General features: G+C 44.5%; 1 protein-coding gene and 1 pseudogene across 6 annotated transcripts; both read left to right on the top strand.

Annotated features, from left to right (window-relative positions):
* The first annotated feature begins 58 nt into the window (after positions 1 to 58).
* Positions 59 to 20,403, top strand: LOC139416284 (calcium-responsive transactivator-like). 6 transcript variants are annotated; one of them, XM_071164758.1, is made up of 11 exons: positions 82 to 175; positions 1,343 to 1,419; positions 1,606 to 1,690; positions 1,869 to 2,016; positions 2,699 to 2,929; positions 13,897 to 14,070; positions 15,484 to 15,585; positions 16,181 to 16,273; positions 16,518 to 16,637; positions 16,904 to 17,093; positions 17,248 to 20,402. In XM_071164758.1, exons 1-11 carry the CDS (start codon positions 107 to 109, stop codon positions 17,372 to 17,374), a joined length of 1,416 nt encoding a protein of 471 aa, XP_071020859.1. In that variant the 5' UTR covers positions 82 to 106; the 3' UTR covers positions 17,375 to 20,402. The 6 variants fall into 6 exon arrangements, with proteins under 6 accessions (XP_071020864.1, XP_071020863.1, XP_071020859.1 ...); XM_071164759.1 differs by having other exon boundaries at positions 16,904 to 17,028; positions 17,248 to 20,396; XM_071164760.1 differs by lacking the exon at positions 2,699 to 2,929 and having other exon boundaries at positions 17,248 to 20,403.
* Positions 18,655 to 27,433, top strand: LOC139417544 (mitochondrial ribosome-associated GTPase 2-like; annotated as a pseudogene).
* The last annotated feature ends 194 nt before the right edge of the window (positions 27,434 to 27,627 follow it).

Raw genomic sequence — 27,627 nt, 5'->3', positions numbered from 1 at the left:
TATTATTTTCTGAACATGGAAAACCTAACTATGTTATACTGCACGCAAGATAATAGGCAAAATATTAGAATAAAAGGAGCGTTTCTTACCGTTTCCTTATATAACAATGTCGGTGGCATTTTCATCGGCGCGCCCAAGGAGCAAAGGGGAGGTGACACAGCAAACGATACAAAAGGTAGGCTAATGCCATGTCTTTCTCTATTACGTCGTTTTAACAGGAAATATTTTATTCTGGTCGGTTTGAGAGCGTGGAGAGAGTCAGCCAGTGCCAACGGTTGGAAAGTAGTCAACATCGGCACATAACTGGTACAATAGAGCGAGCCAAACAAAGTGACGCGATATTAAAGACGCCAATGAAAACAAATTGACATTCATCAAAGCCTACTTTTTATTGCGTCGTTACTGTTGTGTTCTTCACTGCACAGTGTGGCTTTTAACGGAAGCCGACATAACGGCTACTATGTTATGCGTTAGAACAACACATGTTGCCTAATAATAGACTATAGCATCCGAGACCAAACAAATCTAGTTTGTCCCGAGTCTGACTGAATTTTTGCTTATTCTGGTGCATGCACTTCATGTGATTGTTTTGTTAACTGTTATTTGAGTATTTTTTTGTTTGCTCTTTTTCTTTTAATAACATTTTATCCTTTACAAAATACACTCTATATGATAGGCTATTGTTACAAAAAAATTGTTGATAGCCAGCCGTGCCAAAGATGTGAGAAGACTAGCGAGAATTCTTTAGACAGCCAGTGGTAAGAGGCAGGTGCACTGGATGAATGGATAGTCTGACAGGGGCGATGATGATGGAAGGTGTGGGCTTACGTGCTACATCATTGGACCTTTGTTTATCCTCGAAGGAACGGGGAGGACTCTTATTGGTGCTTGTCAAATTGTTGAGAGTATATATATATATATATATATATATATATATATATATATATATATTACGGTTAGAGTGCCTTCTTTGGATCGTAGCCTATAGAGGACAGGTTCCCCTTTCTTGTACCCTCGCTTTTTGTCACTGATGTCAGAATGTTGTGATTGGCTGAAAAATAATGGTCGACTTTTGGAGTTGCAGGAAAAAAAGACCATGGCTCCGTCCGACTTAAACAGTCTCTTCTGCCCTAGGCTCTTTCTGGCAACGTTAAATATACTCCAAGAAAAACAGCTGACCCAGATAATTTTGTTCAGAGAGTAGGAGGGGGGAGGGGAGGGGGGGGAGGGGGGAGGCTTACGTGAGCGCAAGTCCCGAGAATCCAGGACACTTTATTATAGTGTCATAACTCTGTTATAATAAGCTGCTGGCCTAACATGATTTTTTTTTTATCTCCCCAAGATGCTGGATGAAAATCACCATCTGATACAATGCATAATGGATTACCAGAGCAAAGGAAAAACAGCAGAATGCACACAGTAGGAGTTACACCTGTCCTCATAGTGTTGTCACAGATGCATGTTATGTAGGTTACTATAGCAGATGTGTACTTGTATGAAGATGTGATTCTAAGTGTGAAGAATGGAATATCACAGTTTAATGATCGCCATCATGTTGAAGGCTCTTGTGATTGGTGATTAACCTGTCTTTCTGTGCTTTGACAGGTATCAGCAGATCCTTCACAGAAACCTAGTCTATCTGGCCACGATAGCAGATTCTAATCAGAACATGCAGTCATTGTTACCTGCAGTAAGTCTGTGTGGAGTTACGCAATACAATAGAGCCCCATGTTGGTCTTCTTCTCGCTCTCACTCTCGCTCTCGCTCTCTCTCTCTCCCTTACCCGGCCTCAATAGCTGTTCTTTAACTGTAACACAATTCCCAGAGCTGTAAATTCACATGTCTCTCCTCTCCTCCTGTTCTCTCAGCCTCCTACCCCTAACATGGGGAGTATAGGTGCTGGAGGAATGGGACAGAGCGGAGGCAGAGGGCCCCTACACTCCCAGAGTAACCTCAACGACACCATGACCCCTGGCCTGCCCCCTACCTCTATGTTGCAGAGTCAGATGAGCAATGGTGAGACCTCCGTATCCACACACACACACACACACACACACACACACACACACACACACACACACACACACACACACACACACACACACAAGCTATCCACTGTATGTGTGTACTATCTGAATGCTCACCTCTCTGCCAAACTGACTGTCTGCTGCATGTATGTCGTCTGTCTACCTCTCCTATGGCAGCATATTTGATCTCGTCCTCTGCTCTGTCCAGACATCATTCTATGAGTGCATCTCCATATTTTAAAGTGGCTTCCTCTTCCACACTGATCCCTGAATACAGGATACTGTAAGTGGATGCTAACTGGGCATTTCTTTCCGTCTGTCCAGTTCTCTCACATCACTGCACATTAAGTAATGGAGACGAGGAGAGGAAGCCACTTCAGAGTATTTAGATGCACCTCTTTGTAGCCATATAGGTCTTTACCCTCTTTGTAGCCATACAGGTCTTTACCCTCTCGTCCATTTGCCGCTCCACTAATTCTTCTCTCGTCATCTCTCCACATAATATACACACCCTTGATTCAAAACTTCATCATACGCCTACTGAGTCCTACACAAGCCTCCTGTGGTGTAGCGATGAACTGGATGTGTTTCGTGTTCGTGGTGCCTGTGACCATGCTGGCACTGCGTGTGCCTGAGTGGCTGGCTGCTCTGACTGCTCTGTGTGTCGTCAGGCCCCAGCCACGCTCCCATGCAGCAGCAGGCGGGTCAGACACAGTCGGCTGGGCCCTCATCCACGTCCCTCAGCCTGCCAGCCAGCACCCACGGCTCAGCCTCCGGCTACAGCCACCCCGTGCCCCCCTCCTCCCAGGGCAGCATGATCCAGGGCCTTGGCCCAGACTACGGTTCTTCCTCTTCCTCTTCTACCTCCTCCCGCAGCAACCTCAACATGCAGTCTAACACAGGTGAGCCAGCCAGGTGTAGAGGAATCAGCGACAAGGGATCAGTGGCATAGGAATACATCATCAAAGCCAATGATATGAAATCGTTATTGGAAACACTATTCCTTTGGAGATACATAATTGCTAATTCCGCTGTTCTATTTCGTTTTCTCGAGCAAGTCTTGTTGCTAAGTGCATTGGTAACGATTGTTGAGTCCACTCATAGCGTATTGTGATTGGCAGGAAGTGAGCAGGGAGGGTGAGAGGCCAGCCCCCACTAGAGTAAATGTCAGAGCTCTGGAAGGGAAGGGGGGATGATCAGGGAGGAAGAGAAGCAAAAAGGTTGAACATCAGAGGATGAATCATAGAGCAGGGATTATCATCTTGAGTCAGCCTCTGGCGATTTGTTTCCTTGAGCGGATGGTCGTGGGGCTGGAACAAGACCGCGAGAAGCCCGAACAGATATAATATTTGACTAAAACATAATAATATTAAACCTTGCTTACATTTGTATACAATCACGTGTCTCTATTATGAGTGGCAATACTTGAACAGATTTCCAAAATGAAAATCACCTGGAGATGATTTCCTGGTGTCTTAATTAACAGTATTTTTTGTCCCAAAAAACAAGAATAAAAAAACACAACGATATTCTGGATACTGAACAAAAATATAAAAGTGTTGGTCCCATGTTTGATAAGCTGAAATAAAATATCCCAAAAATGTTCTATATGCACAAAAAACTTGGTTCTCTCAAATTTAATGCACAAATTTGTTTACATAGTCAGCATTTCTCCTTTGCCAAGATAATCCATCCACCTGACAGGTGTGGCATATCAAGAAGCTGATGAAACAACATGATCATTACACAGGTGCACCTGATTCTGGGGACAATAAAATGGCACTAAAATGTGCAGTATTGTCACACAACACAATGCCACTGATGTGTACAATTGGCATGCTGCCTTGACTGCAGGAATATCCACCAGAGCTGTTGCATGAATATTTAATGTTAAGTCGCTTCCAATGTTGTTTTAAGGAAATTGGCAGTATGTCCAACAGACTTCACAACCGCAGAGCCACGCCAGCCCAGGACTTCCGCGTCCGGCTTCTTCACCTGCGGGATGGTCTAAGACGAACCACCCGGACAGTTGATTAAACTGTGGCACAACCAAATCATTTCTGCACAAACTGTCAGAAACCGTCTCAGGGAAACGCTTTTCTATGATCGTCATCTGCACCAGGTTCTTGACCTGACTGTAGTTAGGTGTCGTAACCGACTTCAGTGGGAAAATGCTCACCTTCGATGGCCGCTTGCACGCTGAATCCCGGATGAATCCCGGTTTCAAATCAAATCAAAGTTTATTTGTCACATGCGCCGAATACAACAGGTGTAGTAGACCTTACTGTAACGGAATTCCCCTTCTTCAGAGGAGGAGTAGCAAGGATCAGACCAATATGCAGCGTGGTAAGTGTCCATAATGATATATTTAATAAATCAACAGAACACTGAACAAAATAACAAAAGTACAAACAAACAACCGAAACAGTCCCGTATGGTGAAAACACTAACACAGGATACAACCACACACAAAACACAATAGAAAACAGGCTACCTAAATATGGATCCCAATCAGAGACAACGACTGACACCTGCCTCTGATTGAGAACCATACTAGGCCAAACACATAGAAATATAACAACAGAAAAAAACATAGAAAAACAACAACAGAATGCCCACCCCAACTCATGCCCTGACCAACTAAAATAAAGACATAAAAAATAACTAAGGTCAGAACGTGACAGTACCCCCCCAAAGGTGCGGACTCCGGCCGCAAAACCTGAACCTATAGAGGATGGGTCTGGGTGGGCATTTACCACGGTGGCGGTTCTGGAGCGGGACGTGGACCCCACTCCACCATAGTCTCGGCCCACTTATGTGGCACCTTAGGAGTGGCGACCCTTGCCACCGACCCCGGATTGGGGACCCTAGCAACGGGTCCCGAATGGACGGGAGATTCCGGCAGCACCGGACAGGCGGGAGACTCCGGCAGCTCCGGAATGAAAGGCGATTCCGGCAGCGCCGGAGTGACGGGCGATTCCGGCAGCTACGGAGAGAAGGGCGATTCCGGTAGCACCGGAGTAACGGACGGCTCTGGCAGCTCCTGACTGACAGGCGGCTCTGGCAGCTCCTGACTGACCGGCGGCTCTGGCAGCTCCTGACTGACCGGCGGCTCTGGCAGCTCCTGACTGACCGGCGGCTCTGGCAGCTCCTGACTGACCGGCGGCTCTGGCAGCTCCTGACTGACCGGCGGCTCTGGCAGCTCCTGACAGACGGGCGACTCTGGCTGCTCAGGACAGACGGGCGACTCTGGCTGCTCAGGACAGACGGGCGACTCTGGCTGCTCAGGACAGACGGGCGACTCTGGCTGCTCAGGACAGACGGGCGACTCTGGCTGCTCAGGACAGACGGGCGACTCTGGCTGCTCAGGACAGACGGGCGACTCTGGCTGCTCAGGACAGACGGGCGACTCTGGCTGCTCAGGACAGACGGGCGACTCTGGCTGCTCAGGACAGACGGGCGACTCTGGCAGCTCAGGACAGACGGGCGACTCTGGCAGCTCAGGACAGACGGGAGACTCTGGCAGCTCAGGACAGACAGGAGACTCTGGCAGCTCAGGACAGACGGGAGACTCTGGCAGTGCTGGACAGGAGGGAGCACCTGTAGGGAGGAGACGGAGAGACAGCCTGGTGCGGGGGGCTGCCACCGGAGGCCTGGTGCGTGGAGGAGGCACCGGATAGACCGGACTGTGGAGGCGCACTGGAGGTCTCGAGCACCGAGCCTGCACAACCCTACCTGGCTGGATACTCCCCGTAGCCAGGCCTGTGCGGCAAGGTGGAATAGACCGCACTGGGCTGTGCTGGAGAACCGGGGACACCATGCGTAGGGCTGGTGCCATGTACCCCGGCCCGAGGAGACGCACTGGAGACCAGATGTGCTGAGCCGGCTTCATGGCACCTGGCTCGATGCCCACTCTAGCCCGGCTGATACGAGGCGCTGCTATGTAACGCACCGGGCTATGCCTGCGCACCGGGGACACCGAGTGCCTCACAGCATAACACGGTGCCTGCCCGGTCCACCTCTCTCCACGGTAAGCACGGAGAGTTGGCTCAGGTCTTCTACCTGACTTAGCCACACCGTGTGCCTCCCCCAAGAAATGTATGGGGCTGCCTCTAGTCCCAGCCGTGCTGCCGTGCTGCCTCCTCATACCACCGCCGCTCAGCTCTCGCTGCCTCCAGCTCTGCTTTGGGGCGGCGATATTCCCCAGCCTGTGCCCAGGGTCCCTTGCTGTCCAGAATCTCCTCCCATGTCCAGGAGTCTTGAGATTTCTGCCGCTCGTTACCACGCTGCTTGGTCCTCTTTTGGTGGGTGGTTCTGTAACGTAATTCCTCTTCTTCAGAGAAGGAGTAGCAAGGATCAGACCAATGTGTAGCGTGGTAAGTGTCCATAATTATATATTTAATAAATCAACAGAACACTGAACAAAATAACAAAAGTACAAACAAACAACCGAAACAGTCCCGTATGGTGAAAACACTAACACAGGATACAACCACCCACAAAACACAATAGAAAACAGGCTACCTAAATATGGATCCCAATCAGAGACAACGACTGACACCTGCCTCTGATTGAGAACCATACTAGGCCAAACACATAGAAATATAACAACAGAAAAAAACATAGAAAAACAACAACAGAATGCCTACCCCAACTCACGCCCTGACCAACTAAAATAAAGACATAAAAAAGGAACTAAGGTCAGAACGTGACACTTACAGTGAAATGCTTACCTACAGGCTCTAACCAATAATGCAATAAAGGTGTTAAGTGAACAATCGGTAAGTAAAGAAATAAAACAACAGTAAAAAGACAGGCTATATACAGTAGCGAGGCTATAAAAGTTGCGGGGCTACATACATACACCGGTTAGTCAGGCTGATTGAGGTAGTATGTACAGTACATGTAGATATGGGTAAAGTGACTATGCATATATGATGAACAGAGAATAGCAGTAGCGTAAAAGAGGGGTTGGCGGGTAGTGTGTGGCAGGACACAATACAGATGGCGTCGGTTAGCCAAATTGCGGGAGCACTGGTTGGTCGGCCCAATTAAGGTAGTATGTACATGAATGTATAGTTAAAGTGACTATGCATATATGATGAACAGAGAGTAGCAGCAGTGTAAAAAGAGGGTTTTGGGGGTGGCACACAATGCAAATAGTCCGGGTAGCCATTTCATTACCTGTTCAGGAGTCTTATGGCTTGGGGATAAAAACTGTTGAGAAGCCTTTTTGTCCTAGACTTGGCACTCCGGTACCGCTTGCCATGTGGTAGTAGAGAGAACCGTCTATGACTGGGGTGGCTGGAGTCTTTGACAATTTTTAGGGCCTTCCTCTGACACCGCCTGGTGTGGAGGTCCTGGATGGCAGGCAGCTTAGCCCCAGTGATGTACTGGGCCGTACGCACTACCCTCTGGAGTGACTAGCGGTCAGAGGCCGAGCAGTTGCCGTACCAGGCAGTGATGCTCTCGATGTTGCAGCTGTAGAACCTTTTGAGGATCTCAGGACCCATGCCAAATCGTTTTAGTCGTTTCCTGAGGGGGAATAGGCTTTGTCGTGCCTTTTTCACGACTGTCTTGGTGTGTTTGGACCATTCTAGTTCCTTTTGTCCAGGTGGGAAAGGGCAGTGTGGAGTGCAATAGAGATTGCATCATCTGTGGATCTGTTTGGGCGGTATGCAAATTGGAGTGGGTCTAGGGTTTCTGGGATAATGGTGTTGATGTGAGCCATTACCAACCTTTTCAAAGCACTTCATGGCTATGGACGTGAGTGCTACGGGTCTGTAGTCATTTAGGCAGGTTGCCTTTGTATTCTTGGGCACAGGGACTATGGTGGTCTGCTTGAAACATATTGGTATTACATTCTCAATCAGGGACTTGTTGAAAATGTCAGTGAAGACACCTGCCAGTTGGTCAGCACATGCCCAACAGCACACGTCCTGGTAATCCGTCTGGCCCCGCAGACTTGTGTATGTTGACCTGTTTAAAGGTCTTACTCACGTCGGCTACGGAGAGCGTGATCACACAATCGTCCGGAACAGCTGATGCTCTCATGCATGCCTCAGTGTTGCTTGCCTCGAAGCGAGCATAGAAGTGATTTAGCTCGTCTGGTAGACTCGTGTCACTGGGCAGCTCGTAGCAGTGCTTTTCTTTGTAGTCTATAATAGTTTGCAAGCCACATAAGACGAGCATCGGAGCCGGTGTAGTATGATTCAATCTTAGCCCTGTATTGACGCTTTGCCTGTTTGATGGTTCGTCGCAGGGCATAGCAGGATTTCTTGTAAGCTTCCGGGTTAGAGTCCCGCATCTTGAAAGCGGCAGCTCTACCCTTTAGCTCAGTGCGAATGTTGCCTGTAATCCATGGCTTCTGGTTGGGATATGTCCGTACAGTCACTGTGGGGACGACGTCCTCAATGCACTTATTGATGCACTTATTTATTTATTTATTTTTCTTCTTGGGCCTCTATAACTATATCTATTGTTTTTATTTTTGTTGTTGTTGTGTGATTTGGATTCATCCCCTCTACCACACGGAAACCCACTAATCTACTGACGGAACGCAAGAGTTGGCTAATAACAGACCTCCATCTTATGCTAGCTTGCTCCTATGCTAGCTTGCTACCGATTTAGCTGTCTAAATCGCCGTGACCCCCAACCAACCTCTCCACTCACTGGACCCTTTTGATCACTCGACTGAGCATGCCTCTCCTTCATGTCAATATGCCTTGTCCATTGCTGTTCTGGTTAGTGTTTATTGGCTTATTTCACTGTAGAGCCTCTAGTCCTGCTCATTATACCTTATCCAACCTATTAGTTCCACCACCCACACATGCAATGACATCTCCTGGTTTCAATTATGTTTCTAGAGACAATATCTCTCTCTTCATCACTCAATACCTAGGTTTACCTCCACTGTATTCACATCCTACCTTACCTTTGTCTGTACATTATACCTTGATGCTATTTTATCGCCCCCAGAAACCTCCTTTTACTCTCTGTTCCAGACGTTCTAAACGACCAATTCTTATTGCTTTTAGCCGCACCCTTATTCTACTCCTACTCTGTTCATCTGGCGATGTAGAGGTGAATCCAGGCCCTGCAGTGCCTAGCTCCACTCCTATTCCCCAGGCGCTCTCTTTTGACGACTTCTGTAACCGTAATAGCCTTGGTTTCATGCATGTTAACATTAGAAGCCTCCTCCCTAAGTTTGTTCTATTCACTGCTTTAGCACACTCTGCCAACCCGGATGTTCTAGCTGTGTCTGAATCCTGGCTTAGGAAGACCACCAAAAATTCAGACATTTTAATTCCAAACTACAACATTTTCAGACAAGATAGAACTGCCAAAGGGGGCGGTGTTGCAATCTACTGCAAAGATAGCCTGCAGAGTTCTGTCCTACTATCCAGGTCTGTACCCAAACAATTTGAACTTCTACTTTTAAAAATCCACCTCTCTAAAAACAAGTCTCTCACCGTTGCCGCCTGCTATAGACCACCCTCTGCCCCCAGCTGTGCTCTGGACACCATATGTGAACTGATTGCCCCCCATCTATCTTCAGAGCTTGTGCTGCTAGGCGACCTAAATTGGAACATGCTTAACACCCCAGCCATCCTACAATCTAAACTTGATGCCCTCAACCTCACACAAATTATCAATGAACCTACCAGGTACCTCCCCAAAGCCTTAAACACGGGCACCCTCATAGATATCATCCTAACCAACTTGCCCTCTAAATACACCTCTGCTGTTTTCAACCAAGATCTCAGCGATCACTGCCTCATTGCCTGCATCCGTAATGGGTCAGCGGTCAAACGACCTCCACTCATCACTGTAAAACGCTCCCTGAAACACTTCAGCGAGCAGGCCTTTCTAATCGACCTGGCCGGGGTATCCTGGAAGGATATTGATCTCATCCCGTCAGTAGAGGATGCCTGGATATTTTTTTTTAAATGCCTTCCCAACCATCTTAAATAAACATGCCCCATTCAAGAAATTTAGAACCAGGAATAGATATAGCCCTTGGTTCTCCCCAGACCTGACTGCCCTTAACCAACAAAAAAACATCCTATGGCGTTCTGCATTAGCATCGAACAGCCCCCGTGATATGCAGCTGTTCAGGGAAGCTAGAAATCATTATACACAGGCAGTTAGAAAAGCCAAGGCTAGCTTTTTCTAGTAGAAATTTGCTTCCTGCAACACTAACTCAAAAAAGTTCTGGGACACTGTAAAGCATGGAGAATAAGAACCCCTCCTCCCAGCTGCCCACTGCACTGAAGATAGGAAACACTGTCACCACTGATAAATCCACCATAATTGAGAATTTCAATAAGCATTTTTCTACGGCTGGCCATGCTTTCCACCTGGCTACTCCTACCCCGGTCAACAGCACTGCACCCCCCACAACAACTCGCCCAAGCCTTCCCCATTTCTCCTTCTCCCAAATCTGCTCAGCTGATGTTCTGAATGAGCTGCAAAATCTGGACCCCTACAAATCAGCCGGGCTAGACAATCTGGACCCTTTCTTTCTAAAATTATCTGCCAAAATTGTTGCCACCCCTATTACTAGCCTGTTCAACCTCTCTTTCGTGTCGTCTGAGATTCCCAAAGATTGGAAAGCAGCTGCGGTCATCCCCCTCTTCAAAGGGGGTGACACTCTTGACCCAAACTGCTACAGACCTATATCTATCCTACCATGCCTTTCTAAGGTCTTCGAAAGTCAAGTCAACAAACAGATTACCGACCATTTCGAATCTCACCATACCTTCTCTGCTATGCAATCTGGTTTCAGAGCTGGTCATGGGTGCACCTCAGCCACGCTCAAGGTCCTAAATGATATCTTAACCGCCATTGATAAGAAACATTACTGTGCAGCCGTATTCATTGATCTGGCCAAGGCTTTCGACTCTGTCAATCACCACATCCTCATCGGCAGACTCGACAGCCTTGGTTTCTCAAATGATTGCCTTGCCTGGTTCACCAACTACTTCTCTGATAGAGTTCAGTGTGTCAAATCGGAGGGTCTGCTGTCCGGACCTCTGGCAGTCTCTATGGGGGTGCCACAGGGTTCAATTCTTGGACCGACTCTCTTCTCTGTATACATCAATGAGGTCGCTCTTGCTGCTGGTGAGTCTCTGATCCACCTCTACGCAGACGACACCATTCTGTATACTTCTGGCCCTTCTTTGGACACTGTGTTAACAACCCTCCAGGCAAGCTTCAATGCCATACAACTCTCCTTCCATGGCCTCCAATTGCTCTTAAATACAAGTAAAACTAAATGCATGCTCTTCAACCGATCGCTACCTGTACCTACCCGCCTGTCCAACATTACTACTCTGGACGGCTCCAACTTAGAATACGTGGACAACTACAAATACTTAGGTGTCTGGTTAGACTGTAAACTCTCCTTCCAGACCCATATCAAACATCTCCAATCCAAAGTTAAATCTAGAATTGGCTTCCTATTTCGCAACAAAGCATCCTTCACTCATGCTGCCAAACATACCCTTGTAAAACTGACCATCCTACCAATCCTCGACTTTGGCGATGTCATTTACAAAATAGCCTCCAATACCCTACTCAACAAATTGGATGCAGTCTATCACAGTGCAATCCGTTTTGTCACCAAAGCCCCATATACTACCCACCATTGCGACATGTACGCTCTCGTTGGCTGGCCCTCGCTTCATACTCGTCGCCAAACCCACTGGCTCCATGTCATCTACAAGACCCTGCTAGGTAAAGTCCCCCCTTATCTCAGCTCGCTGGTCACCATTGCATCTCCCACCTGTAGCACACGCTCCAGCAGGTATATCTCTCTAGTCACCCCCAAAACCAATTCTTTCTTTGGCCGCCTCTCCTTCCAGTTCTCTGTTGCCAATGACTGGAACGAACTACAAAAATCTCTGAAACTGGAAACACTTATCTCACCTCACTAGCTTTAAGCACCAACTGTCAGAGCAGCTCACAGATTACTGCACCTGTACATAGCCCACCTATAATTTAGCCCAAACAACTACCTCTTTCCCTACTGTATTTAATTTATTTATTTATTTTGCTCCTTTGCAACCCCATTATTTTTATTTCTACTTTGCACATTCTCCCATTGCAAATCTACCATTCCAGTGTTTTACTTGCTGTATTGTATCTACTTTGCCACCATGGCCTTTTTGCCTTTACCTCCCTTATCTCACCTCATTTGCTCACATCGTATATAGACTTGTTTATACTGTATTTATTGACTGTATGTTTGTTTTACAAATAGTTCTATTTTTTTCCGTCAGACCAGAGGACATTTCTCCAAAAAGTAAGATATTTGTCCCCATGTGCAGTTGCAAACCGTAGTCTGCCTTTTTTTTATGTAGGTTTTGGAGCAGTGGCTTCTTCCTTGCTGAGCGGCCTTTCAGGTTATGTTGATATAGGACTATGGATATAATACTTTTGTACCTTTTTCCTCCGGCATCTTCACAAGGTCCTTTGCTGTTGTTCTGGGATTGATTTTGCACTTTTCGCACCAAAGTACGTCATCTCTAGGAGACAGAACGTGTCTCCTTCCTAAGCAGTATGACGGCTGCGTGGTCCCATGGTGTTTAAACTTGCGTACTGTTTGTACAGATGAACGTGGTACCTTCAGGCGTTTGGAAATGAACCAGACTTGTGGAAGTCTACCTTCTTGGCTGATTTCCTTTTGGTTTTTCCCATGATGTCAAGCAAAGAGTCACTGAGTTTGAAGGTAGGCCTTGAAATACATCCACGGATACACCTCCAATTGACTCAAATGATGCTTCTAAAGCCATGACATAATTTTCTGGAATTTTCCAAGCTGTTTAAAGGCACAGTCACCTTAGTGTATGTAAACTTCTGACCCACTGGAATTGTGATGTAGTGAAATAATCTGTCTGTAAACAATTGTTGGAAAAATTACTCGTGTCATGCACAAAGTAGATGTCCTAACCAACTTGCCAAAACTATAGTTTGTTAACAAGAAATTTGTGGAGTGGTTGAAAAACAAGTTTTAATGATTCCAATCTAAGTGTATGTAAACTTCCAACTTCAACTGTACATGTGTAGTCTGGAGGTTGGGATTTAGGATGTACTGTAGTGTTCCCTGTATCAGTAGGGCCTAGAGAGCGAGGGAGAGATAGGGAGGGAGGTATGTCCTCCCAGGATTCTAGAAAATTTGGATTGTATTGATTTAGACAGGAGACAGGACATTGGTGGATGATTCACTGACCCAAGGAACCCCTGAAGGTATTCCACTGCTTTTCAACATCATTCTCAATAACCTCCCCTCTGCCCTCTCTGTTAGAAAACCTTCTCTAGTCTTTATACACTTGAACTTCACACTCCAAAACCTCTGAAAGTCTGCATTGTCCTATATGAACGACAAGAAGAACCAAACACATTCAGTTCATCAGACTGGTAGGCAGCCCCATCCTTCCTCTGGAGTCCAGTATTTGCTAGTCTAGCCCCAGTCACCTCCCTGCTTCAGGCTCTCCTCTCTTCTCCTGACCTCTAACCCCTGACATGCAGCCCTGCAGCCCGCCCTCGTCTGCCTGGTTGTCCATGTGTATTTATCTCTGTTTTATGCACTGACCCCTCTTTGGCTTCTTTTCCATTTCCTCCAGAGCATTTTAAAGCCCCTCTCTCTCCCAGATTCTTTGAATATTTGAAACAGACCCCTCCCTTTCTGGCTACTCTCTGACTGTCATGACCCCTCCCTATTTTTTTTCTTCTTTTGATTCTGCCTGTTTCTGTTCCGGTTATGTATGTTGTTGATGACAATGATGAAGATGTTGACATTGTGTGTGTTAATGTGTAAGATCTCTCCCCATAATGCCCCCCCCCCCCCCCCCCAACCCCCTTTTAGTCTCCATGATGCACCAGCAGTCGGCAACACCTCATTACCCCTCAACCCAGACTGGTGGCGGACAGCAGCAGTACCAGGGTCAGCAGGCTGCTATGGGCATGTTGGGGCAGAGCGGACAAGGCAACAACATGATGAGCCAGAGGCCGATGGGGACCTACCGACCCACACAGCAAGGTAGGTGACCATGGGTCTCAGCCTTTCTCCAGGCTGCTGCGGTTTGGTCTGCAGATGCACTGTGGTTTATATATGGAAGAAATGGCTGTGTGGTTCAGGGTGGAGATAATTTCTAGAGGAACTCCTGAAGATGTAGCAACTGCGGATGCAGACGACATGGACGTTGGATTGAAAGGTGGAGATGTTAATGGTTAGCAGGTGTTTAGGAGGTGTGAGCCTAAATAATAGACTATGATATTTATGGTGGATATAATCTGTCACGGATGCGCATACGTTACCATGGTATCGCAGGTGTGTAGCCTAGATCTCACCCATAGTAATGTCCTGCCTGTGACTTTAAGAGGCGGACTGAAGATTTATGGCTGTTGTAACTTGGAGTCCCAGTCTCTGTAAATCCCTTTACCCATGGTGTCAGTCAGCATGAGCCTCAAACTAGTCCCGAAACGTCCCCTTGTGTTTGGTGTGGGACGTGGACTAGGCATGTACCTCACAGAGACTCGTCAGTCGCTCGTCTGTAGGATGTCTGAGAAAATGTCTCCAGGGAACCTGGGTTGTTTGTTGTAGCTTACCTTGGTCTTATCCCAGATTGTCCAGGTACGATCACTAGATCTTGTCCACAAGGACTCTATTGTTCCAGTGTATAGTTCATCACTGACAAAGGATATTTGTCAATGGGGAATTGAGTCGTTTTCTTTTGCCATGAAAGATCATTTGTTCACTAGCTGTTGGCTGCTGTGATAATGGTCCTTTTTGCATTACGTTATTGGATCAATATTTTGTAGAATATTAATATTTAGCGAGACTGTGAGTTGCTGTCTTGCAGATACAGCGATATTTCTAGAAATACTTCTGGCAACGGAAATAAATAGATTTGGTTTCTTGTTCAGTCGTTTGTGAAGGAATGGCATCTGGAGTTTTTGCACACCACCACCACAGCGTCTCCCATATGATTGGCCCTTCTGGGATTTCTAAAACCACTCTTATTGGTCCTTTCAGAAAGTCATATTTCATTTCATTCTCATAGGATTCTATAATTTTTCAGATCATGGTTTGGATAGGGCTGAACATTCTGAAATGAAAATGGATGCCAAAATGATGCATTTTCTTCCCATGATCAATTCACATTTCAGACAACTCCTCCGACACAATAATTTATTCAGTTTAAATCTACTAATAGGACCTCTTGAACTTGAGTCATTGAACTACAAAAAAAATTATCATTATGTAATTATCACCCATAAGACGCTACTTCTCTTTCTCTCACACGCACACACACACACACACACACGCACACACACACTCCCTCCCCTCCAACTGCCAAAGCGCCCTGGTCCAGACCCCTTTAGTCACCAACACAGAGGCCCATTGGTCCGACCAGCTGATTAACCAATCCTGGTGTCGCCTGTCTTGCAGGATCTGCACCGCAGTACATGGGACAAGACGATTTCTACGGAGAGCAGTACGGACACACTCAGAGCTCCAGCGAGCCCATAAACCAGCAGTATTACTCTGATGGTAATCATTTAGAGCCTTGACCCTCACACACACAACCCCTCCAACACATACACACCTTTCAGACATCTCAATCACACACACGCATACATGCCATCTCGTCTCAGTGTCATCCCACTGCCCTGTCTTCAAGTTATACTTCAGCGCTGAACTCCATATTCCAATCCTCTGGCTTCTTGTCTTTCCTTTCCCTTCGTGTGGGAGTTCAATGGGAGTCTTTTGTACGGTGGATTTTTGTGGAAGGATTATGATTTTGATGGCAAAGTGCTGAGTTTGGTCTTAGAACTGTTTCCTTCCGGTGTGCCTCTGTCAATAGTGTTCCCCTCTGGTGTGCGGAAATTTTAGATTTCCCATTTTTGAAAATCGTTTAGGGCAGAGCGCCAACTGATTCTAGCGTGTATTTGTGTGCTCTGTGTGTTTAAGTGTCCGAGGCACTGCAAATGTCCGTTTGTGCTCTTGTCAACTTATGGGTGCACACCTATATGTGTAAACTTTTTACAAACTGTGAAAGGACCAAGCTCTCTACTCTAAATGTGTGAGGAGCCACATTGTTTTTGGTAGATTGGTTTTGGCACGTGCTCATTCCTGCCCCCTCCAGGTCATGGGGAGTACTCCTACCAACAATCATCCTACGGTGAACAGGGCTATGAGAGGTCCTTTGATGAGTCCTCACAGCACTACTACGAAGGAGGTATGTTCCCAAAACACATAGACTCATGCCTAATAAGCATAAAGGTTGTGAACTTGTGATAGTATTGTAGCTGCTAGCTATGTGCCGCTGTAGGCCCAATCTCAGACACGCCGAACTACAGTAAAATCTTGCGTAATTGTGTCAGATGCTCGATTACTATTAATGTTACATGCATCTGTCTACGAGAGATTACAGTATGAAGTTAAGTCTTGAAAGTAGTGAAATTGCTGCTCCTGATCCCCAGGCAACTCCCAGTACAGTCAGCAGCAGGCCCAGTACCAGCAGGGGTCAGGCCAGCAGCAGCCCTTCAGCCAACAACAGTACCCCTCACAGCAGGGCTACAGCGGACAGCCACAGGGCTACGGTAAGGAACACACACACACACACACACACACACACACACACACACACACACACGCTTGCATGAATGCACAGACATACAGTGGCAGACATACACATGCCTATGTTTTGCTACGGGCATATTGATGCTGCTGATAGTTGGGATTGTTGGGCTGGTTGGGAATTGAACATTCATATCAGGACATTTATTTTTTAAAGATGATGATTGTTTCACTGTTACAACCGTCAGTGTGATTCAAGACTTAGTTGATTGACTGATTTGGTCTCCAGGTCCAGGTCAGGGTGCGCAGTCCCAGTACTCCCAGTACCAGCAGGGTCAGGGCCAGCAGTACAGCTCCTACCGCTCCCAGGCTTCCTCTGGGGCACAGACACAGAGGCCCTACGCCTACGAACAGGTACAACTACAGCTACCCCCAACCCCACGTTTTGAGGAGGACCGTGCTGTCCAACAAAACATTGGGTAAATTGGGCAACTCACACCGCAAATGACCACAGTGGCGATGCCCATGGGTTGCTTTGAATCATGAGAAAGTATTCATGAACAAAAGTATTCCCCATCTCATGCTGACCTGACATGACTAAAGATGTTTATTTTCTAACTCCCTCTCTTTTAGGGTCAATATGGAAACTACCAGCAATAAGGCACCACCTCCTGGGCAAACTGGTGGACAAGTTAGGCAAGGGAACAGTTCTGTGAATAACCCCCAACAGTCGTGTGTAAACCAGTCTCTGAGTAAATGAGTTAGATTTATCTCTGAATCTTTTTAGTTTGCTGAGACACAGATTAGCAGGCTAGACTAAGTCAGATTCATGTTCTGCTGGTTCACTAGTTTCTAACTGAGTACTGGTTCAGGAGATCCTGCATGAAACACCTTTCATCTCTGCTTTCTCTTCTTTTGCTCACCCAATAAGATTATTTGAATTATGGGGGTATCTGGTAACAAATCGGGGAACCCTCAATAGCATTATTATAAGCTATATTATAAGCCTCATAAGCGTTGAAAGGACTCATATGTTTAATTCGAACCTTGCCTTTAAATGTCTTCCTTTTTTTGGTCTCTGTCCTCGCTATCAACCTCCGTCTGGTTCTCTCACCCTACTTTTCTGTCTGTCTTTCACAGGGTGCACAATACAAGTGCTGTCCTCTGTCGAAGATTGCAATTTAAAATGTGCCCAGGTCACAAAAATAACGTTTGGTCATACATTCAGCATCTTTTATTAAGTGTAAAGCTTAACTTGATTAAGGTGAAAATGGGACTTGTCAGTAGTGTTCAACCTGAAGTGTTCAGGTTGTGTTTGAAACTGTGAAGTTGTGTAGATCGGCGTGTGGTGTTACCGACTGTTCAGTGTTACCACTCTGTGTATGAAGAACAAATGTTTGAGTAAGGTTATAGGCACAATAGATGGTAGATTGACAAGAGAGTGCAACTATCAACAACCATCATAATATTACAACTAATATGGACAATTAATTTCCATGATCGATCCTTTTTGTTAATTCTTTAATTTTGTCTGATTGCATTTTTTTTTTTAACTAAGCTTTTTTTTTATTAAGAAAAATGATTTGTAGATTGTTATATGTTGGGACTTTTTCCATTTACACTGAACAAAAATATAAACGCAACATGCAACAATTTCAAAGATTTTCATGAGTTACAGTTCATATAAGGAACAGTCAATTGAAATGAATTCATTAGTCCCTAGTCTATGGATTTCACATTACTGGGAATACAAATATGATTATGTTGGTCACAGATAACTTTGAAAAAAAGGGAGGGGCGTGGATCAATTATGTTCATTGTTCATAGCGTATGCCTGCCCATACCATAATCCCACCGCCACCATGGGGCACTCTGTTCACGATGCTGCCATCAGCAAACTGCTTGCTTACAAGAACCCATTCACGCTATCTGTCATCAGCCCTGTACAGTTGAAACCAGGATTCATCCATCAAGAGCACACTTCTCCAGCGTGCCAGTGGCCATCAAAAGGTGAGCATTTGCCCACCGAAGCCGGTTAAGATGCCGAAATGTAGTCAGATCAAGACCCAGGTGAGGACGTTGAGTACGCTAATGAGCTTCTCTGAGACCGTTTCTGACAGTTTGTGCGGACATTCTTTGGGTGTGCAAACCCACAGTCCGGGATGAAGCCAGATGTGGAGGTCCTGGTCTGGGGTGGTTACATGTGGTCTGCGGTTGAGAGGCCAGTTGGACGTACTGCCAAATTCTCTAAAGCGATGTTGGAGGCCGCTTATGGTAGAGAAATTAACTTTCAACTCTGCAAACAGCTCTGGTGGACATTCCTGTAGTCAGCATGCCAATTGCACGCTCTCTCAACTTGAGACATCTGTGGCATTGTGTTGTGTGACAACTGCACATTTTAGTGGCCTTTTATTGTCCCCACCACAAGGTGCACCTGTGTAATGATCATGCTGTTTAATCAGCTTCTTAATATGCCACACCTGTCAGATGGATGGATTATCTTGGCAAATGAGAAATGCTCACTAACAGGGATGTAAACACGTGTGCACAACATTTGAGCTTTTTGTGTGTATGGAACATTTATGGGATCTTTTACTTCAGCTCATGAAACATGGGACCAACATTTTACATGTTGCGTTTAAATTGTTGTTCAGTATATTTATTTATAAATGTACAATTTCTTTTATCAGATGTTTTAATTTGTCTATGTCTCATTCTCTGTTATGCACTTTTACTTATCGTAGTTGTTTCTAAGAAATGATTTCCAAACAGCCAAAGTAAAGTAACACACAGGGAGAGGATTTTAGAATGTTTTTAGCAATCCGCACAACACTTTTTCAATACGTGCAATACAGTCAGTCACTGGAGCAGAGGATGAGACTATCATTAGGCTTGATAATGGACTTTAATGACTTTCTGTGTGCTACCACACACTATAGCCTATTAGGGTACAAAAATGAAAAGTCTTAGCCTTCTATCTAGTTGAGTACATAATCCAAAGTATTTTTTTTTTGCCAATTGTGTTTGGGGTTTGCTTCAACTGTCTTAACCCATATAGAGGGATGTTTTGTAAAGTATTACATTCTAACCAATGTGATGTAGTCTTAGCCTATGTGTGTGAGTGCATATGGCATACATGTTTGGTGTATGTTTTACAGAAACAAAACAAGTTTGCCATTTGTCTTATTCAATTTATTTTATTCAAAGTGATCCTAGATCAAGTGTTGGTTGGTAAGTCCTTAGGAGTGTTATAGAAGACAAGTTTGTCCCACAAACACACTTGCCTTATAATTTCTATGACAATGTACAATATGTTGTGGTTGTCTTTATTTACCTCAAACGATTTGATCATTTTATGAAAATCATGGTTTGGTTTGTTGTATAGGTATATCCCCTGTAATAATCCTAGTAATGTCAGACTGGAACTTTACTATACAATGCTGAAAAGGGGACAGCACAACTCATTACACTTGCCAATAAAGTGGGATATGTTTTATGTTGTCAATAAAGTGGGATATCTGAGGTACCTGGCTGTCAAACAGCTCAATAACTGTATGTTAACTCAACTCTACAGTGACAATCATAGGCTTCTTTAGACTGCATAATATATAATTGTATTCATTTCCTGTGAATTGGATATGTACTGTTTTGCTTATAATGCAATACATTGCGTGTGTGTGACAGAATACAGGGTTTGTTTGTGCATAACCACATATGAATGTTTAATCGATTGTTCATCTTCGTCTTTTGTTACGGTTTAATATGTAAAATAAATTTACTTCCACCTTGTTTTGTGTCTGTCTTGTATGAAGCAATGTTCCATTACACGACCCATGCTTTGACTTTACATGCTTTTTGAACCTCGGCGCTACCGTAGCTAGTTCGCAGTATGCTGCTGAAGTGAAGTTGTTGTTCCAAACAGTTAGCATTGATATAAACGCTTCATGTTTGTTTAGCGTTGTTAGATTGCGAGGTTTTGTAAAATATCTAGAGATTGATGGACATTTTGTTTGGCCGATTTCATTAGTAGGCTTGTCGAAAGTGACTTGTCTAGCTAACGTTGGCTCATAGCCACAGTCTGCGAGCTACGTTAGCTAGCTAACTAACACATTATCCTGCTATAGTAACGTTACTGTTAGCTAGTTAACGAGGTCAGGGCGACACTTCTGGCTGTCTCCCTTTGACATGACATTCATTATTTTGCAATGTTAACTATATTGTCAAAGGTTCAGAGCCGAAGATGGCTTGTCCAAGAGATAAGCCGAATATTTGCACACGTTTGCTTTACGAACGAGGTGAAGGGCAGCTGGTTGACGGGGCTCAGAAGCCACTTGGCAGCACATAGGAAAACAAATGGAATCAGGAAAGTCACCACGTCCTGTGCACAAATCTCAAAAAGAAAGAACTGTCAGAAAAAAGCTGGTATGTTTTAATGTGATAAAGCTAACTATCTCGATTATCGACTCACTAAGAAAAGTTAACCATGCACTGCACAACCTGGTTGTTTACATTGCCAAGTAATGTGCTTTCGGGAAGACTCCTTGACCACATTTTGTTACGTTATAGCCTTATTCTAAAATTGATTAAATAAAACATTTTCCTCATCAATCTACAAACAATACCCCATAATGACAACAGGTTTGTATTTTATTTTTGCGATTGTATTACAAAAATACATACCCTATTTATGTAAGTATTCAGACCCTTTGCTATGAGACTCAAAATTCATCTCAGGTACATCCTGTTACCATTGATCATCCTTCAGATGTTTGTACAACTTGATTTGAGTCCATTTGTGGTAAATTAAATTGATTGGACATGATTTGGAAAGTCACACACCTGTCTATATAATGTCCCACAGTTGACAGTGCATGTCAGAGCAAAAACCAAGCCATGAGGTCCAAGTAATTGTCCTTAGAGCTCTGCCAAAAGGCACCTAAAAGACTCTCAGACCATGAGAAACAAGATTCTCTTGTCTGATGAAACCAAGATTGAACTCTTTGGCCTGAATACCAAGCGTCATGCCTGGAGGAAACCTGGCACCATCCCTATGGGGAAGCATGGTGGTGGCAGCATCATGCTGTGGGGATGTTTTTCAACGCCAGGGACTGGGAGAATAGTCAGGATCGAGGGAAAGATGAATGGAGCAAAGTGCAGAGAGATCTTTGATGAAACCCTGCTAAAGACCTCAGACTGGGGCGAAGGTTCACCTTCCAATAGGACAACGACCCTAAGTGCACACAGCCAGGAGTGGCTTCTGGACAAGTCTCTGAATGTCCTTGAGTGGCCCGATCGAACATCTCTAGAGATACTTGAAAATAGTTGTGCAGCGACACTCCCCATCCAACCTGACAGCTTGAGAGGATCTGCAGAAAATAATAGGAGAAACTCCCCAAATACAGGTGTGCCAAGCTTGTAGCGTCATACCCAAGATCGCTGGCAAAGGTTCTTCAATAAACTACAGAGTAAAGGGTCTGAATACTTACAGTACCAGTCAAAAGTTTGGACACACCTACTCATTCAAGGGTTTTTCTTTATTTTTACTATTGTCTACATTGTAGAATAATAGTGAAGACATCAAAAGGAAATGAACATGAAATAACACATGGGATCATGTAGTATCTAAAAAAGTGTTTAAAAAAATTAAAATATATTTTACATTCTTCAAAGTAGCCACCCTTTGCCTTGATGACAGCTTTGCACCCTCTTGGCATTCTCTCATCCAGTTTCACCTGGGATGATTTTCCAACAGTCTTGAAGGAGTTCCAACATATGCTGTGCACTTGTTGGCTGCTTTTCCTTCACTCTGAGGTCCAAACCATTTCAACTGGGTTGAGGTCAGGGGATTGTGGAGGCCAGGTCATCTGATGCAGCACTCCATCACTCCTTATTGGTCAAATAGCCCTTACACAGCCTGGAGGTGTGTTTGGTCTTTGTCCTGTTGAAAAACATATGATAGTCTCACTAAGTGCAAACCAGATGGGATGGCGTATCGCTGCAGAATGATGTGATAACCATGCTGTTGTGACTTGAATTCTAAATAAATCACAGAAAGTGTCACCAGCAAAAAAAACAACACACCTCCTCCATGCTTCATGTTGGGGACCACACATGCGTAGATCATCCGTTCCGACTCTGCGTCTTACAAAGACACTGCGGTTGGAACCAAAAATCTAATTTGGACTCATCAGACCAAAAGACATATTTCTACCGATCTAATATATATTGCTCTGGTTTCTTGGCTCAAACAAGTCTCTTCTTGTCATTGGTGCCCTTTAGTAGTGGTTTCTTTGCAGCAATTTGACCTTGAAAAGCCTGATTTCATGCAGTCTCTTCTGAAAAGTTGATGTTGTGATGTATCTGTTACTTGAACTCTGTGAAGCATTTATTTGGGCTGCAGTCAGAGGCTGGTAACTAATGAAATTATCCTCTACAGCAGAGGTAACTCTGGGTCTTCCTTTCCTGTGGCGGTTCTCGTGAGAGACAATTTCTTCATAGTTCTTGATGGTTTTTGAGACTGCACTTGAAGGAACTTTTCACTTGACTTAGCTTCATGTAATGATGGACTCGTTTCTCTTTGATTATTTGAGTTGTTCTTGCCATAATATGTACTTGGTCTTTTACCAAATAAGGCTATCTTCTGTATACCCACTACCTTGTCACAACACAATTGATTGGCTGAAACGCATTACGAAGGAAATAAATTCCACAAATTAACTTTTAAGAAGGCACACCTGTTAATGGACATGCATTCCAGGTGAAGCTGGTTGAGAGAATGCCAAGAGTGTGCAAAGCTGTCATCAAGGCAATGGGTGGCTACGTTGAAGAATATTTTGATTTGTTTAACACTTTTTTGGTTACTACATGATTCCATATGTGTTATTTCATATTTTTGATACCGTCACTATTGTTCTACGATGTAGAAAATCGTTAAAGAAATAAATCAAATGGAATGGATAGGTGTCTCCAAACTTTTGACTGGTACTGCATGTAAATGTCATATTACAGTGTTTTATTTTTATTAAGTTTGCTACAATTTCTAAAAATCTGTTTTTGCTTTATCGTTATGGAGTATTGTGTGTAGATTCATGAGGGGGGAAAATCTATTTTATTTGTTTTAGAATAAGGCTATAATGTAACAAAATGTGAAAAAAGTATACTTTCCGAATATACTATAATATACTAGATAGCTTACAATGGCTATCCACTAGTTTTTCTGCACTTTGGGGAATTCTGGACAGGGCTTACTTGTTCCTTCATGCATTCAAATCAGTGTTCATTTTTGCATTATTTTAAAATATGTATACTCGTCTTATTCATTTTGACTAAAATATCATTGTCTTAGTTGCATTCTTGTCATTTGAATAATGATTTGGTCTATTTAATGTCAGAATGAGAAACAGTGGGCCATTTAGGTCATCTAAATGCCCTTTCATTTTAGTCACATCACATTTGTATTGCCTCATTAACCTATAGTAAACATAAATCACTGTCTTCCATGTGCACAAACATACATAGACTTGTCTTACCAACATATTCTTCCTCATAACATCCAATTCTCTTGCCAACAGTAGAAATATGACAAACATACACTACCGGTCAAAAGTTTTAGAACACCTACTCATTCAAGGGTTTTCTTTGATTTTTACTCTTTTCCACATACGTAGAATAATAGTGAAGACATCAAAACTATGAAATAACACATATGGAATCAAGTAGTAACCAAAAAAGTGTTAAACAAATCTAAATATATTTTATATTTCATATTCTTCAAAAAGCATCCCTTTACCTTGATGACAGCTTTGAACACTCTTGGCAAGGGCCGTGATATGCTTTATGAATGTAAAATGTGGCCCACAAATGCGTGATAGAAAGAAAAAAAGTGAGTGCTGGTATTATGGACAATATCTTTTGAACGGTAATGCCTAGAATCAAGCCGTTTTCTCTGAGGAAAAGAGGGAAACTTGGCTAGTATGTTAATTACAGAACCTGTCTATGAAATGCCGTGGGAAAAGTGTGAGGGTTGAGTGAGACTACAAATTCAAAAGCGTTCTTATACTCAAGGGAGAGAAAAACATAGCTAGACTGTTGTTTTACTATTAAACTTAATGCTGCTGCTGTTGTTTTTAATTTAGTTAAGCAGCTTGTGTTTCTTAACCAGGCAAAGGGTATCTAACTAGAAGGCTGGTGGTGACTGGTTAGTTACGTTGATTATGTGTATGATTGGAGGTGGAGCGGAGCCTATCAGCCTGTCTGACCACCCACACTCATCGCTTGCTCCCCCGCAGCTCACAAGCTGATGTAGGCTAGGCTGGTCCTTCATACTGCTTAACAGAACTGCGCTGTGATTCTGTGCTGCCAATATTAATTGTGCGTATCACTCAAAGCTCTCAATCTCTCCAAAAACCTTTGTCCAGTCCATTTAGTAGTGAGATTTTAGTCACAGATAATTTAATTTTGTCTCGTTTTAGTCAACTGAAATATATTTGTTTCTGGGTCTATTTAGTCATTTATAGTCTCGTCAATTGCCATTGAAAATAGGTGTGTGATTAATATTTGGGTCACTATTATTGTTGACGAAGTGAACACTGACTCAAATTGTAAGGGATCTCGTCCTCTTCTTTTGAGGAGGAGAAGCGAGAAGGATCGAAGGACCAAAACACAGCGTGGTAAGTGTCCATAATGTTTATTTTAAAACATAAACTGAACACTACGAAATACAAAACAATAAACGTGAAAATGAACGAAACAGTCCCATGTGTCGACAAACACTGACACGGAAGGCAAACACCCACAACCCAAAAGTGAAACCCAGGCTACCTAAGTATGATTCTCAATCAGGGACAACAATTGACAGCTGCCTCTGATTGAGAACCATACTAGGCCGAACTCAAAAACCAACATAGACTGCCCACCCAACTCACGCCCTGACCATACTAAAACAAAGATATAATAACAGAACTAAGGTCAGAACGTGACACAAATAAGGATAAGGAAATATTGATTAGACTATAAGATGTGACAATGATATTAGCTTAGTTACGTTTTCAAGAGGGTGCAAGTGGGATATGATTTTAGAATGCAGGTAGATATCTTTAAGCTCTCACTTTGTTTAGACTCGCCACTTAGTGGACCACCGCAATGTGAAGCTACTGACTGGAGCAGATGGGAAAGGGGCCTGCACCTTCCATAGTGAGCCCTGGAAAGAGTGGGGTGGACCGGACGGAGGGAATGGAGGAGATGGTGGGAACATCATCAAAAGTGGGTGAGAGACACTGACACTCTCAACAGTGTTGCACCATTCTCAAACTTAAAAAAAAAAAAAGTATTGATCTTCTGAGAAGCTTTCGTTCACCTCTTCAGATCAACGTTGTGGAGAAAGGTTTTGGATGCTTACATCAAGTCCTATTTCCGTCTATCTGTTACTTGCGTGACTCCAGACGAACGACAGGTGAAATCCCTGGCACAGGTCACCCCCGTTTACAAAGGAGGTGATGGCAACTCAGGAGGCTGTAAGAACCGCTATGGACGCAACGCCAGCACAATCTACATCGCTGTGAGTTAGTGCCCATGGCTACGGCCGGGGTGTTGCTTTGAATTAGGGGCTCGTGTATGAACGTAGATTTGAATTACTTTCATTTTGCGATGTAATTACTAAGTAAATACCGAAATGCTGACTGTATAATAAAGTGAAGGCCAAACTGAATGTTGTGTGTGGTGTTTTGGAACCATGCAGGTGCCAGTGGGCACAGTGGTGAGGGAGCAGGGGAGACTATGGCAGACCTCTCCCAGCATAGCCAGGAGTACGTGGCTGTGTTTGGAGTGGCTGGGGGGGGGAAAGAGGAACCGCGCTTCCTGTCCAATGAGAACCGTGCCCCAATGACGGCCACCCCGGGAGAGAGAGGCCAGGAGAGTTGTCCTCCAGCTGGAGCTGCGTACCATGGCCCATGGCTGGACTGGTGAGACATGGGAGTGGGGCTCACTCTCCTCTGACTAGGTCTATGTTATTATAATGTGGGCTGGTTACAATAATTTTGTGGACGTATAAATGGGATGTTACTTGATCCCACAAAAATGTATAACATTTTCTTAGATTTACATGTTGGTGTGTGTTTTTCCTCTTTTGGTTGGATTTCCTAATGCAGAGAAGTCTTCTCTTCTATGGACCATCTCCAATGCCAGGCCTGCTGTGGCTGCCTACTCCTTCACAACCCTCAACCCCCACGTGGGAATTGTTAAGTACAGGGACCATGAGCAAGTGGCAGGTAATGGAGTTTGTCTTACTGTTGTATATTATGTTGGGCACAAAGGTTGATCATGCAGTTTACCACCCCTCCCTTTCCCAATATCTGGTGGCTGACATCCCTGGTATCATACATGGGGTCCATCTGAACCGAGGCCTGGGGATCTTCTTCCTGTTGTGCGCTGTCCCTTCCTGCTCTTTGTCCTGCACCTGTCCTCCCCAGAACCCTGGACCCAGCTCCAGCACCTGCGTTTCGAGCTGAACCAGTACGAGCCGGACTCTCCCACTGGCCCCACGTTATCGTGGCCAACAAAATGGACCTGCTTGGGGCTCGGGGGAAAATGGACGCCCTCAGGGGCCACATGGCCCAAAGGGTGATCCCTGTGTCAGCCCTCACAGGCCAGAACAGAGAGGAGCTGATAATCCACCTCAGGGAGGTGTAGGATGTCTACCTGCAGACCCAGGGACAGGGCAGTGGGGAGGAAAAGCCCACCAGGTTGTAGGTCCGCCAGGGAAATGGAGTGAAAGACGTCCATGCCTTTTCCTTTTCCTCACTGTTTAGCACCTACCAAATGTAGTTTGTTCATATTATAGGACTAAAGAAATATTTATATAACTGAAATATGGTATTTATTTATGATTGAATGTGTTTAATTACACTTGATTCTGCATTGTTTTATTTACACAATGTACTATACTCATACTCATCACAACTGTACAGGGGTCAGTGCTGATGTCATCAGATAGTTACTGTGATGTCATATTTACTT

The sequence above is a fragment of the Oncorhynchus clarkii genome, chromosome 9 (assembly GCF_045791955.1).
Source record: "Oncorhynchus clarkii lewisi isolate Uvic-CL-2024 chromosome 9, UVic_Ocla_1.0, whole genome shotgun sequence".
Lineage (NCBI taxonomy): Eukaryota > Metazoa > Chordata > Actinopteri > Salmoniformes > Salmonidae > Oncorhynchus > Oncorhynchus clarkii.
The sequence above is the reverse complement of the archived record's forward strand: the minus strand, read 5'-3'. Positions and strand labels throughout refer to the sequence as shown.

Coding starts and splice junctions, on each gene's coding strand:
- LOC139416284 (XM_071164758.1), top strand. CDS start 107: ATGTCGGTGGCATTTTCATCGGCGCGCCCAAGGAGCAAAGGGGAGGTG. Junction 2,930..13,896: donor CAACATGCAGTCTAACACAG/GTGAGCCAGCCA, acceptor ACCCCCTTTTAG/TCTCCATGATGCACCAGCAG. Junction 15,586..16,180: donor CCAGCAGTATTACTCTGATG/GTAATCATTTAG, acceptor TGCCCCCTCCAG/GTCATGGGGAGTACTCCTAC.